At 41.7% G+C, this 13,051-nt stretch overlaps 1 protein-coding gene across 3 annotated transcripts in view; it reads left to right on the top strand.

Annotated features, from left to right (window-relative positions):
• LOC135898487 (HEAT repeat-containing protein 6) overlaps positions 1-11,823 on the top strand; it is a 63,665-nt gene extending 51,842 nt beyond the window's left edge. For all 3 annotated transcript variants that reach the window (XM_065427426.1, XM_065427428.1, XM_065427427.1), the window contains 4 exons: positions 4,738-4,892; positions 5,963-6,178; positions 7,615-7,750; positions 11,354-11,823. In XM_065427426.1, the coding sequence (XP_065283498.1) occupies positions 4,738-4,892; positions 5,963-6,178; positions 7,615-7,750; positions 11,354-11,505 (659 nt within the window). In that variant the 3' untranslated portion in view covers positions 11,506-11,823. The remainder of the gene's footprint in view (positions 1-4,737; positions 4,893-5,962; positions 6,179-7,614; positions 7,751-11,353) is intronic.
• Positions 11,824-13,051: the final 1,228 nt, after the last annotated feature.

The following is a 13,051-nucleotide window of genomic DNA, read 5'->3' as shown; positions in this document are numbered from 1 at the left end:
TTAGCTGCCTGCTCAAATTTTTATGCTAAAATTAATGCAAAAAACAAAATTTCCTTGTGCCAACCTCTAAATGCACATGTGGTTGGCCTATCGCATCTGTAGCTGTACGGGGCAAATGAGCGGCCAGGTGCAACAATTCGTTTTTTTTTCAACCAGCTTTTCCTAGTCGAAAGCACCACACTGGTCTGCTCGGTGCTTTTTTCTAGCAGCATATTCCTACCATCTGTAATAAAGACGAGTGCCTGTATGTAATCTGCAGTGGTATTAAGAATGTATCGCGCGCAGCCGTAGATTGTAAAGTGCACCAAATGCTGCTCCTCTGCTCATAAGCTAACCACTTCTCATTGTTTTAATGCATAAGCATTCTGTGGCGAGTACCCTTTGCAAAATCTGTCTGTCACGTGCAAAGTGTAATGCCTTGTATCGACACAGAAATGCGTAATTTGCGCATTTAAGAAGTGCATTAATTTGTTAAAGTAGTGTAAATGTAGATGATTGTCATCTGTATAAGCTATAAACTATAAACAGACGAAGCTCTTATCTGGAAACTGAATGTACTCGTGAATTTCTCTGCCCGCCGTCTGTTCCTTGTCTAATTAACCTAGTTTGTGCATACCTTTTTCCATGTCCCTCACGCATTTGAAATATGTACGTTCAATGGGATCAGCAGGAAGTGGCAAGAACCGATTCAACAACTGAACATTCTTTGGTCAAAGGATTATTTTATTTTCTACGAACAAAAGTGGCAACGAACATTGTGAAGTCTTTTATTTACTTGAGCAACGTTTTTTCAAAGTAATCTTGCATTTTTTTACTGGCGAGTGATGTGCATATGCTCTGTAAGCTGTCATTTTATATCCTTCTTTTTTTTCTCTTTTCTTTTTATTAAGTCAATACGCATGATCACATAAAACTTTATTAGTCATTTTAACGATTAGAAATCTTCACATATAAATGCAGGCACTCATGGATGGTTTCTGCAGCCTGACTGGGGTGTTCCAGAATAAATCGCCAGAAGCAGGATTCACTAAAGTGTAATGAATTAATGTTTAATTCTGTACATGTTCATTAACGTTGAATATGCCAGGATTGTTTTGAACGACCTCATCTCTCTGCGAAAAAAGAGGCTTGGTGACGTACAGAATCACGTGCATTTAAAGCCACAGGTACATTGAAGCCTCTTTATCGTATTGCCCATACTTATGTTTCTGTAGTTGCTTAAGGGTTCTGTTTGGAGGCTTGCGGAAACAAGGCTGCCTCTACAGCAAGAGATAATGTTCATAACCTTTCGTAAGTGCTGCACTACGCTGTTTGCGGCGCACATATGATCTTGTATGTGTCTGTTTTACTTTGGCTTCATGGTATGCACGTCCGGCCGTGCTTAATTGTCAAGCCATCTGCTTCTCTGAGGCTGATTTCAATTATGGCTTTGAGGGTAGTACAGCCACTCAAAATAGCATTTTGTGGATTTTTTTGCAGCTTTTCATGCAGCAAATTAAGTGCGATACTCTTCACGGGCATTACTTTCTATAACTGAAAAAATTCCACCTACGAGTTCCTTCATGTAAAACGATTCACATATCGCTGCTGAATGGCGTCGTCTTCAATAAATTCACACTTTCAGAGTACAGAAGGCAAAATCACAGTTGCGATGTTGTTGTTCACAGTCATTAGTGCTTATTTCGAAGCCATGCACAACAATATTCCAAGTACATTTTGTTTGAAAGCTGCATGAAGTGCATCTCTGCAAGCTTCCATCGAAGTGCCTGTCAACTCTCGAGCTACTTCTGTTGGTGAACTTCGCTTTTGCATCACATTTCTTGGCTTCAAGCTATGTTCGTGAAGACCGGGAATAACTAAATTGTGGAATCGCGCCGTGAACAAACATCCATGTTTCCAGTAAGCAATCAATGTGTATTTGTTCCCAAGAATGAAAACATAGATTGTTGTCCTGAACATGACGTTCACATGTGTAGGAGTTATCTGTGGGGCATTTTTTTATCTCAGCGCAGCATTTGTTTCCATATATAGGACTCTCTATCGTCATCGCGGTGTGAAAAAAATAGTGACCACCAGCATCACGTTGCATCTGGCCACTCAAGCAGCTGTGGGTAAAGCAGAACTGCACAGGAAGCTCCTTTCTGTGATTAGACGGCGACACGCGTCTGCGCGAAACTTTTCACTGGAAGGAAGTGCCGGCACATTACGTGACACCAAAAACATGACCACAGTAGTTACAGACAAAGCAGCACCGCCAAAATGAATACAGAAGTGAAGCCAGAAGTGGTAGAAGACATGAAAGACACCATCGCAGCACCACTCGTTTGCATGACGACTTCAGCCGCCTCGCAAGTGGAATTGTGAAACTGAAGTATGTTTAAGATCATTGGGCAAGGTCCATCTAAATAGGTTGCAAAGCTTGGAATGAAAAGTGTGCCAAAACTTATTGCCAAAGATATCAGTTAGTGGTGCATGATTTAAGTGCGACTATGTGAGGGGGGACAAACACTGAAACTAGAAAATTTATGTAAAAAAAATATGTTCGAAAACTTTTATCAGGATACTGTCATATGAGTAAATATTCCTTTTCAAATATTCCTGCTGTACTAAAACAACAAATGTTCATTTTTTTTTCTATTTCACAATTTATTAGTTTTTTCTTGGTGACCCCTACTAACCACTGATTCTGGCGCAAGACTTGGCAAGGCTGTGCAAGCAAGCTATTATTTCGTGCGGAATGGCATTGCTCACTTGAAAGTGGCGGTTTCATTTGAGTTTTTTTATTCCCTTGCGTGTTTGTTCAAAGTGTGGCGTGCGCTCCAGTTCAAATTTTGTGTGACCTAGAGCATGCCATTCATTGGCGAAAGGTGTGTGTGCAGGTTTTTTGTTATTGTGCAAGCTCACACTGCGGAATCTGACGTGCTCGTCTCATTGTGACGATAAATGCGGAACGCTATGCGAACAAACGCCGTGCTATATTCATTCACTCTCCATAACACAAGCTTTGAGTGTATGACGGGCAGCAAAATTAGTAAATTGAATGTTTTCTAAATGATGATGTGGGGCAGTGTTGTCTTGTCTGATAACTGTTGCATATGAATACATGGTGTCACAAGGAATTATGGGTGATTCTGGGAAAAGAATCCTCATATGTTGCTTTACATTACGGCTGTCTGCTGGCCATTATACTTTTCATCCATTGAAACATATTTTGTTTAGTCAGTTACATTGGTTGCATTATTCTAGATGAGTAAAAGTGAAGTTGGTTTTGAAACCTCGGTGGCAGTGTCATTTATTTTCATCCTATTCGCTCACATTCCTAAGGAAGCTACTGGAGCAATTGCCACCAATAACAGCCTAATTATGTTTGCATTAAGACATATGCCAGTCCTATAGTTAAAAGTTTTTAGTTAAAGGTTGCAGTATAGTTAAAGGCGTTTCAGCTGAGGCGAGTCACAAGCACACCTCAGCCTCTAAAGAAAAATAACTGCTGGCGTAGCAATCGAAATGCCAGACGCTAAAGAAATTCAAACATTCGTGCCAAGCAGCATAGGATAATGAGGCATTGCCATTTTCAGTTGTGACATGACTTTTTTAATTTTTTTATCTTTTGCTTGCTGTTAGTTGTCCCTACAATACATAGGTGGTGACGGTTGCCATGAGCCGCCATTTTCTTGACAAGTGTGCTTTTATGGAAGCTTCGCTACCAGTTTACATATACCTTGCGTTGGGCCCCATGCCAGAGAGCATTGTGGTGTCATGCCGAAGCTCGGATGAAAGACACCGGGTGCTCAGCATAGAAGAAAAATTGGGCATTGTTCGTGCTATTGAACGTGGCACAAAGAATTTGGTGCTGGCATGCAACAGCTGGAGATCTACTGTTGACTACGGTGTTTGGCATTTGGAATGGGAAGTTGTCGTTCGGCAACGCTGCTACAACCTCGAAGAGATGTCAGCTACGAGGTTCAACTTTTCGCCATCATTGCCTCGGTTGTTGCCAAAGTGTCACCTAACGACAGTGGTGAGGACAACATGGAAAGCAACAGTACAGGTGATTCAGGCCCGACAGTGGCAGAAACTGCGCGTTACGTTAGCCTAATGAATGCATTTGTCACGACGAGACCAGCAACCCGCAATTAAAAAGGCGCCCCACAACTTCAGCAGCGCTACTGCACCCGTGCGCGAAAAATATGCAACGCCAACGAGGAATCTGCATGCGAGTGTTTGCCAAGAAGTGGGGGCTGGCTGAAAAGCTGGCTCACAGCTTCAGTAAGTTTGAGGCCGCTGTCGTCGCTGCTAGGCCACTGCAGCATCAAACGAAAAGAGCACTTTTGTCGCACGAAGTGTATAAATACTGCCATGCTTTTGCCCTTTCATCATATTATCTCTGAGTTCCGTTTTAGACAGATAAGTGGGCGATCTCATGCTATTTCGGTTAAGCAGTATTACCAGTTAGTACCTACCTTTTCTGAGCTCTGGCCAACTACGGTTTAATGAGGTTTCACTGTATATGGAAGGACACTGCGTAACACACGCTTAAAAGAAATAGGAGAATAAAATTTTTTGTTAATGCTGGGAGAATTACAATGTACATGTGAAGTTGCCTTAAAGATAATAATCTCATCTGTGAAATTGCAAGAGTCAATACTTTGTTGATGGCTGTCCCACTGTGGTGACTTGCTGTGAGCATTCACGCTGTTGATTATCCTTTTCTTTCTTCCAAACCTTCCCATTCAGAAAACGAAAGCATCAGAAATCTTGCCATCAGTTCAACATCATGTTTGATCCAGAGCCTCAACGCTGGCCTAATGAAAGTCCGCTGGAACGCTTGCTACTCTTTGGGCTGTCTGTTGGGAAGCACTGACATTGTCTCCGCAGACCATGTTGATGTGGTACGTATTGATGGGCATTTCAGGTCCTCAAACTAGGCTTCAGCTATGTGAATGTAGGAGACTCGTAGATTAATTTTGGTAACTCTGGCTTATAATGTGTACAAAAACCTCACTGCTTCGACATTATAGTGCATTCCATCCACATCAGAATGCCACAGTGTTTTTACTTCTTACTCGATTGTGTTAGTAATCTCAGGTAACAAAAGGCAAGTGCGCAGCAATAACTGAAAATTATGAAGTTGTTGTGCAACCTTCGAGAGCTGTCACCATATCTCTTGGCAAAGCCTGTGCAAGAGATTAAATGCTATGACTCTTGGAAGTAGCTCTGCCTTTCCAGGTCTGCAGCTTTGGAACACTTAATTTCCACAAGTATCTATATCCATGGCTTCGTTAGGGCTATAGTCAAATATAGCATTTTAGAAAATTTTAGCGTGAGCTAAATAGATCTCAGAACTTCCTAGAACAATGTGCTTATGGGCATTGTTTCGGGGTGCCTTTGCATATCATGTAACCCTACTGCCTATTTGTTCCTAGAACAATGTGCTTATGGGCAGTGCATTGAGGTGCCTTTGCAGATTACCTAACCTTACTGCCTATTTGTTCCCACAAACAAGAGTCAGTAGTTCAAATATTTTAAAGAAATAGCATAAAGAGGTCGCAATTTTTAACACTAATACACTGTATTAGGTTGTTGTTGACATTTCAGAGCTAATAATGAGCCACACTTGTGTAAAGTAACCCTTAGGACATTTCAAGCAGCACTCTTCTTAAACCCTTCATTGACAGTTATTTGCATAGACATTTCTGTCATTAATCTATTTGTGACTGTCATTTGTGACTACCTTCATCAAATGTAGACAAGATAGATGACAATAATTGTTTAGGAACAAGATAAGCCCCAAAGGGTGCCCATTTTTCTTAAGAGTGTACTGTTTCAAGTCTTCTCCAGGTCCAAGGTGCTGCTTCAAGCTCGTCATGAAAAATACTGAATCTTTGCTCTGGTGCCCAGACCTTTTGTGGGGTAAAAGAAAATAGCATGTAGCATTTTGCTGCTTATGTATGCCTTCCAGGCTTCTGTCTTCGGGGCCCTACTTTCAAGCCTCAACACCTGCAGCAATTTCAAGGTGCGCATACAAGCGGCAGCAGCTCTGCAAGTGCCGAAAGTACGCAACACCTATGGCGGCCACATGCAAACCGTGTGGTGTGGTACACTGACCGCTCTCGAAGGCACCAAGCAATCAGTTGACTATCGAGAACTGCAGCACCAGGAACAGCTGAGGGAGCAGGTGAGTTTTTCCTGTGGGATACAGGTTCCCAACTCAATTCCTGAACACCTGAGCACTCATATGTGGTGCGGGTTCCCAACTCAATTCCTGAGCACTTGGGCACTCGTATGTCTGGTATTCCACAACAAAAATATTCCAGCGCAACCCACCTACAGTGATTGTCTAAGTTATGCGAGAGCATTTACACTACACACACATACTTTATTCAACTTTCATTGCGGCAAATTGAGTGGAGTGTGACGATGTACCCGTTTGGCTTTGTAACTTTTGCTGCCAAATGCATTCCACAACTCTGGAGGCCTGCTAACCCTCCACGCAATGAGCCATGCATGCACGTTGCTAATGCGGCAGCACAACAGTGGCTGTGCTCTTCTGCTGTACTGTAGTATTTTATTGTTCACCCCTTCTCAACTGTTGGCATGGAACTAAGGATAGGTACTTGCTTGCCATGCAGCAGGCCTGGGTTTGATTCCTCGTAGGGACTGGGTTTTTTTTTTTACACAATAATTGCATCAAGGCAACATTTACCAACCAAGGTGGGGTAGGGTAGCCAAAGGAATGCTCTCACATTTAATATAAAAAGGACGAAAAATACAGGTTGTTGTATTTTGAGTCTGCCCTATGTTCCCATCTTTCTGCATTTTCTTGCCTATGTGCGTAAATCAAAGCACTGATTTAGTGTCTTCTTTCATTTGGGCTAATTATTTCTTTTTTAGTCTGTTTTTCTGTTTTTGTGCATGCACTACAATCTTGCCTTATTGCCTAGGCATTGTGGGCCTTCAAATTGTCATTGCAGATGCTAAGTGTTTCACTTGCCCCACATGTGGAAACTGCACTTCTGATTCGTGATGTCATTGGAATCGTTTTACATATGGGCATTCACTAGGCATGTGTAATTAGTCAATTTTGATTTCGAAGCCAATAATGATTTAGGATGAACATTTTCTATGTGATTATCAAATGGTTGTTGTACAAAGGAGTGGCTGCAAACCCGTATGCATAAGAACTGCTGCACATTGGAGTTAATGAGTACTATCCACAGTTGAATTTGGGTTCCTACCATGGTATTCATTGTAAATAAAATTGAAACGTAAAAGGATAACTACATTGTGAATCCCATTTTTTTTCGGGTGCATTATACGGAGGCAGGAAAATATTTCATATTTGTTAAAATCTGATGTGCCCAGGATTGTAATGTGTATGCTAAATTTAGGACTTTAAGAAAAAGCAGCCTTCAGATGCTTTCGCTTTCAGTTGTAACAAATGTGCTATTTCAGATGTCCCCTCCCTCTTTCTTCTTTTCCTTTTTCTTTTCCTGCTTCTTTTTCTTGAGAGGGGGCTGGGGGGGGGGTGCTTCAGGTGAAAGTGGCCATTGCAGTTAAAATTTTGTGCGTGTGTGCACCTTCAGCGAGCCATTATTTATTTATTCTTTCTAGTTGTGTGCCACGATATGCCACCTCCTGTCCCTGGCAAAATCTGAAGATCTAACCGATATGGCACGGGCTGCATTGGAACATGAGTGCAATATATCCAGTGCCTTTAAGAGGACACAAGGAAAGTCATCACTTCTAGGTAGGCTCCTTGTGACAACACTATTACTGCATGCAGCTTGAAGCCAAACATTGAATTGTTGTTAAAGCGGTAGTTTATCCTCTTGTGATTTTCTGAGCATTTGCCTGAAAGATGTAAATGACTTCAGGAAAGAAAACTTCATTTGAAAGTTAGACCTATTGTTGTTCATTTCTGTCATTCACAAGCCATAGTACAAATGAAGTCAGTGTGATGGCACAGACGTTGTCTTTATCTTTACTTCGGTTTGGGGGGAGTCTTTTGTGCTTGAAAAGTCTACAGTGGTTGCCAGGCCAAACTCTTTTGTTTTCGAATGTAGTGATATCTATTATTATTATTTTATTACAACTGACAATTTTCTATTCTCAACCAATAATATTTACAGCCTTTGTGCCAAAGGAAACTGCTCTAAAAAATGTTTTCAATGTTCACTTTAAATATTCAATTTTAATATAGTCTTATCTATATCATTATTTTTTACTTATCACGTCACTACCTCCTGAAAGTAACAAAAATACTGTTATACAATTGTAATCTACCAGTCTAGCTTGATTGAGTGCCTTCATTTAATGTTCCCTAAAAATGCCTCTGAAAGCATTCTTTTTAGCCTGTGAAGTGGCCTCGATAGGTTGAAGCATCACCTATATCTCTTTGAAGAATTATATTTTTAGATTGGGAACTGATTATAGTAATGGTAGTAATCTGTATCGATCCCTTCCTACATTTCTATCCTAGCTTAGACTGGTGAACTGATTGGCATGTTCATGTCAGTAAACAGCACACACACTTTTTTCATCTTCTTTTATGGCTATTTCAATATCTGTCCCCCCTTATTCTACTGAATGATGTATTCTTCCAGAAGCCCCTTTATTGCTTATAATGCCACTGTATTTATTATAGGCCCAAAGCACAGGTTTTATATTTAACTAACATCAATTGTGTTGAGGACCAGGAATGAAAAGCTTCAAATGGGCTTTACAGGGCCCACAGTCCCACATGCATGGCAGGTAGCAAGAGGCACTTGTACTACATGATGGTATCTTCAGTGCTAGAAAATGCTTTGCAGTGTTATTGGGAATAGGATCTTCTGGAGCTCGACCGAAATAAGTGTTTTCTTCACAGAGACGAACAATGTGTTTTCATCACTCGCATAATGTACAGTGTGGTAACTTCAGTTTGCCTTTCCAACTATGCACTTCCAATCTCTATACTGGTTAACTGTTTTTGCCAAGTTTCTTCTACATATTAGAAATCGAAAAATATATATACAGTATATATATTCCATGTTTAAGATAATATCCAAAGTCATTATTCTCCAGACATTCATCTTCACAGTGCTCTGTATGTTGTTGTTCTTTCCACTGTCCGTGTTTTATTTGTGCTTTACCTGCCTTAAAATTCATCTGCAGTTACCGTATTTGCTCGAATGTAACGCAACCACGATTGTAATGCAAGGGTCGACTTTTCAATCCACGAAATAGAAAAAAAAATAAAACTGCGAGTGTAACGTGAGATTACCAGAAAGAGAAATGGTACCTTTATTTAGGAATCAATTTGGACATGAGTTCCCTTCACTTGTCGTCGTCACCTGAGAAGGGGATGAAGCGTTCCTTGGGTGGGACTCTCAGGTGATCACATTGGGAAATAGTTTCACTTTCGCAAAATATTACGTCGCTCAGCACCGAAAGTGTCCCCGGCATGTGTTTTTGGCGCTTTGCCAAGCTTCTTATCAGTGCCAAGAGTGCTGTCGGCCGTATACATTGTGGGGTTCGGGGCTGAAGCGAGTCAAGTCCTGCAAAAGTGAAACTATTACCGATAGTGATCGCCCAAGAATCAAGTTATCCGTGCGGTCGAGCTCGTTTGAGATTAAGTACTTCTTAAAAGACAGCAAAACCATTTTATTCAGGGACAGTACCAGGCCATTACGAGGCCCTTCCAACTGGCCGCGCATTTACAAAGGGCCTCCCATTGGTGCTACCATCCGAGAATCGTCGACTCATTGATGTTGAGCCGCCAAGCCATGGCGGAGTTTCTCAGCTCCTTGGCCATCAAACTTACTCGTCTGTCGAAGCAACTGTCATACTGAACGCTCTGCATTGCCATAACATTGTGAATCAACATAGTCAAAGCGTGAAAGGCCACAGGGTAATGCAGCACTGTAGCCGTAACACCAGTCACAAGTATAGTGAAAATGGTGTCGATTCTAACAAAGTTTTGATTTCGGTTGACTTTATCAATGGAGTCGGGACGTAAGCGTACTGGTTGTCAACGAAACATTGAATTCGGCAGAAGTTGGAACACTTGTTTTAAAATCTTAAATTTTGCCATTATACGAATGTCGAGTTCAGGCAATGAAAATCATGAAAAAAAGTCGCGTTACAATTGAGTAAATACGGTAAGTGTAAACATTTTTGTTCGTACATTCTTAGGACGAAAATTGGAGCATAAATACCTAACCACTGTTTCATTTTAAATGAAAGACACAAGCTTTTCTGTCATGCCATAGATACAAGCAAGCCCCCAGAGAATGTAAAGTAGCACCATTTTCAGCCATTTCAGCAGCAGTAAGCAAAATATTTTAGCTACCAGTATGCATTCAGTATACCATGCAAGATTTTGTAAAGAAAGGCTCAATAACTTGGCAATAATATTTTATTGGAAGTAGAATACAAAACGACTTTTGTGCTTGCATTCCAGTTTGCTGTAAGGAACAGCAGCTGGTTGCAATTAATCCAAAGCCCTTCACGGCAGCATCTCTCATGGTCCAGGTGGCATTTTGAGATGTCAGACCCTGTCAAGCCAATCACTTGAAGCTTCACTCAAAGAATGTGTGCTTTAGCTGTCACACAGGTCACCTCCACCTCAGGTTGCCAGGATGGCATGACCACATTGGGATAGTTCCTGTTGACTCATTGTGTTAAACTGTTCAGACTGGATGCAGTTGATGCTTTTGTTTAAAGTGAAGCTTTTTTTGCTTATGTATGGGTTTGGCTTTTCATCTTTGTATTGTCCGATAGGCTCAGCGTGGGGTCGTTTCACTGCTAGCAAGCAATAGCTAGTCAGCACTCTATTAGCTGACTATAAAGATAGAAAATTTTGCTCCTGAAAAAAACAAAGCCTATGCAGGCACACCATCATTCATTTGCAACTACATTTGCTGAACCAGAACTCTATAGTTTCAGCGGAACAAAACTTTCTGCGATTGGGAGGCTTTGTTTAGTCAAGTCTTCATTTTGGCATCCAAAGGTTTACTTGCTGTGTGTGGCATTGAGTTTCGTTTCTTCAAAAATATCTGTAAAGTCTACTGCCGTAGCTGAAGGCAGTTGCTGGATGCTTTTGTTGATGAAATATGCTGTGCGAGATATGACAAAACAACACTGTGTCTCTTGTTGTGCCGTGCCTTATAATCTTGTTGGCTAACCAAAGCTTTGCTTACATAGATTCCCACCACAATGTGTAGAATATGCAATAATTTTTATAGTACAAGAAGGTAATTGCTTTTTTTTTAGATACATAACTGTTACTACAGCTGTTGATAGATATGCTGCGAAGGTGCATCCCATCCAATTTGCAGGTTCCATTTAATTTGTTTTGTTTTGTTTTCAGAGCTCTTAAACAAATCTCGTGATAATGTTGCAAGAATATACCAGGAGTTCTCAGATAACTCAACTGCCAGAGTTCTGAAGCTGCTGGACAGCCTGCTCAAGGAAAAGGAATTTACTGGTCTTTTGTCACTGAAGGAGTTAGAGATTGACTGAGTTGGATATTCACTGACTGTTTGTTGTTGATATGTTGTGCTAACGTTGTTTCCCGGTTAGGCACTATTTTAATTGAATTTTGTGGATGCTTTACATACTATTTTACTTCAAGGAACCAGAACCAGATTCATTGAGTTGACCATATTGGTCAGTACTCATGAGAGCAGCGAGCTAAGTTGGTTGTTGTCTAGAATCGCGCATCACAGTCGTACTTCAAAGAAGCAAGTGGAGGCTCCTTTTGGGCCCATTTGTTTTCTAGATCATCCAAGTGCTCTTTTGCACATTTTTTAGTGCATGAATAAACCATTTGCATTTGTGCGCACCTAGACTCTTCCTTCATTAAAATATTTGCACTTCTTTGCGGAAGGCGAAGCACCAATTACGATAGCAAATTATTAGATAGCTGTACGAAGTAAGGATAGTTTTATCGGCCATATAAACTTGTAAGCATTCGCTTACTAACTAAATTGACAATGATAGAATATGTAAGCATGACTGAACGAAGATGTAGAAAGAAACAGACACACTGAGACAGCGCTGTCTTTGTGTGTCTGCTTCTTTCTGCGTCCTTGTTCAGTCACGCTTACGCATTCCATTATGGATTCAGACCAACCAGCCCGCCAATGTGTTTTAACTAAATTAACCAGCACGGTGTCACATGTGCAAAAATAAACATGAACACATCTCACTTAATTAGTGAGGAAACTCGCTGTGAAAATCCTGGAGTGAGGAATCGTAGCAGCAGCAAGCGAATTGACCTTCATGCATCTCTTGCTTCAACGCGAACTAAATGTTGAAAGCAGAGCGCATACGAAGCTACCGGCACTAAGCGCACTCTGCAAACATCGCAGATCACTTTGAAGATGAGGCACACTCGGGTGCCCACTTTTGTCATGTCGCAAATCACTTTCAAGACACACAAGCGCTGGCAACACGTCCCTGCGGCGTCCGCCAAAGGCGTCTACTATGGTGTCCACCATTCGCGTGCCCAATGCTGTAGTAGACACCATGGATGTCTCCACTCTGTACGGAGTGGCAGGCGAGCGCATCGAGACACCCTAGCAGCTGTCGCAGAAGAATGCCGTCCTCCCTTGCCTGACCGCCATGCCTCGCATGTGACAGGAGAGGGCACGCTGCCGGCCCATATTCCTCGCTCATGCACATGAGATTGAACTGCCTTCACTGGCTCACCCTCGCATGCTTTCACTCGCACATACAGCATACGTCATATCATCATCATCATCATCAGCCTGGTTACGCCCACTGCACAGCAAAGGCCTCTCCCATACTTCTCCAAATACCCCGGTCATGTACTAATTGTGGCCATGTTGTCCGTGCAAACTTCTTAATCTCATCCGCCCACCTAACTTTCTGCCACCCCCTGCTATGCTTCCCTCCCCTTGGAATCCACTCCGTAACCCTTAATGACCATCGGTTATCTTCCCTCCTCATTACATGTCCTGCCCGTGCTCATTTCTTTTTCTTGATTTCAACTAAGATGTCATTACCTCACGTTTGCTCCCTCACCCAATCTGCTCTTTTCTTA

The sequence above is a fragment of the Dermacentor albipictus genome, chromosome 2 (assembly GCF_038994185.2).
Source record: "Dermacentor albipictus isolate Rhodes 1998 colony chromosome 2, USDA_Dalb.pri_finalv2, whole genome shotgun sequence".
In the NCBI taxonomy this organism is placed as follows: Eukaryota; Metazoa; Arthropoda; class Arachnida; order Ixodida; family Ixodidae; genus Dermacentor; species Dermacentor albipictus.
The sequence above is the reverse complement of the archived record's forward strand: the minus strand, read 5'-3'. Positions and strand labels throughout refer to the sequence as shown.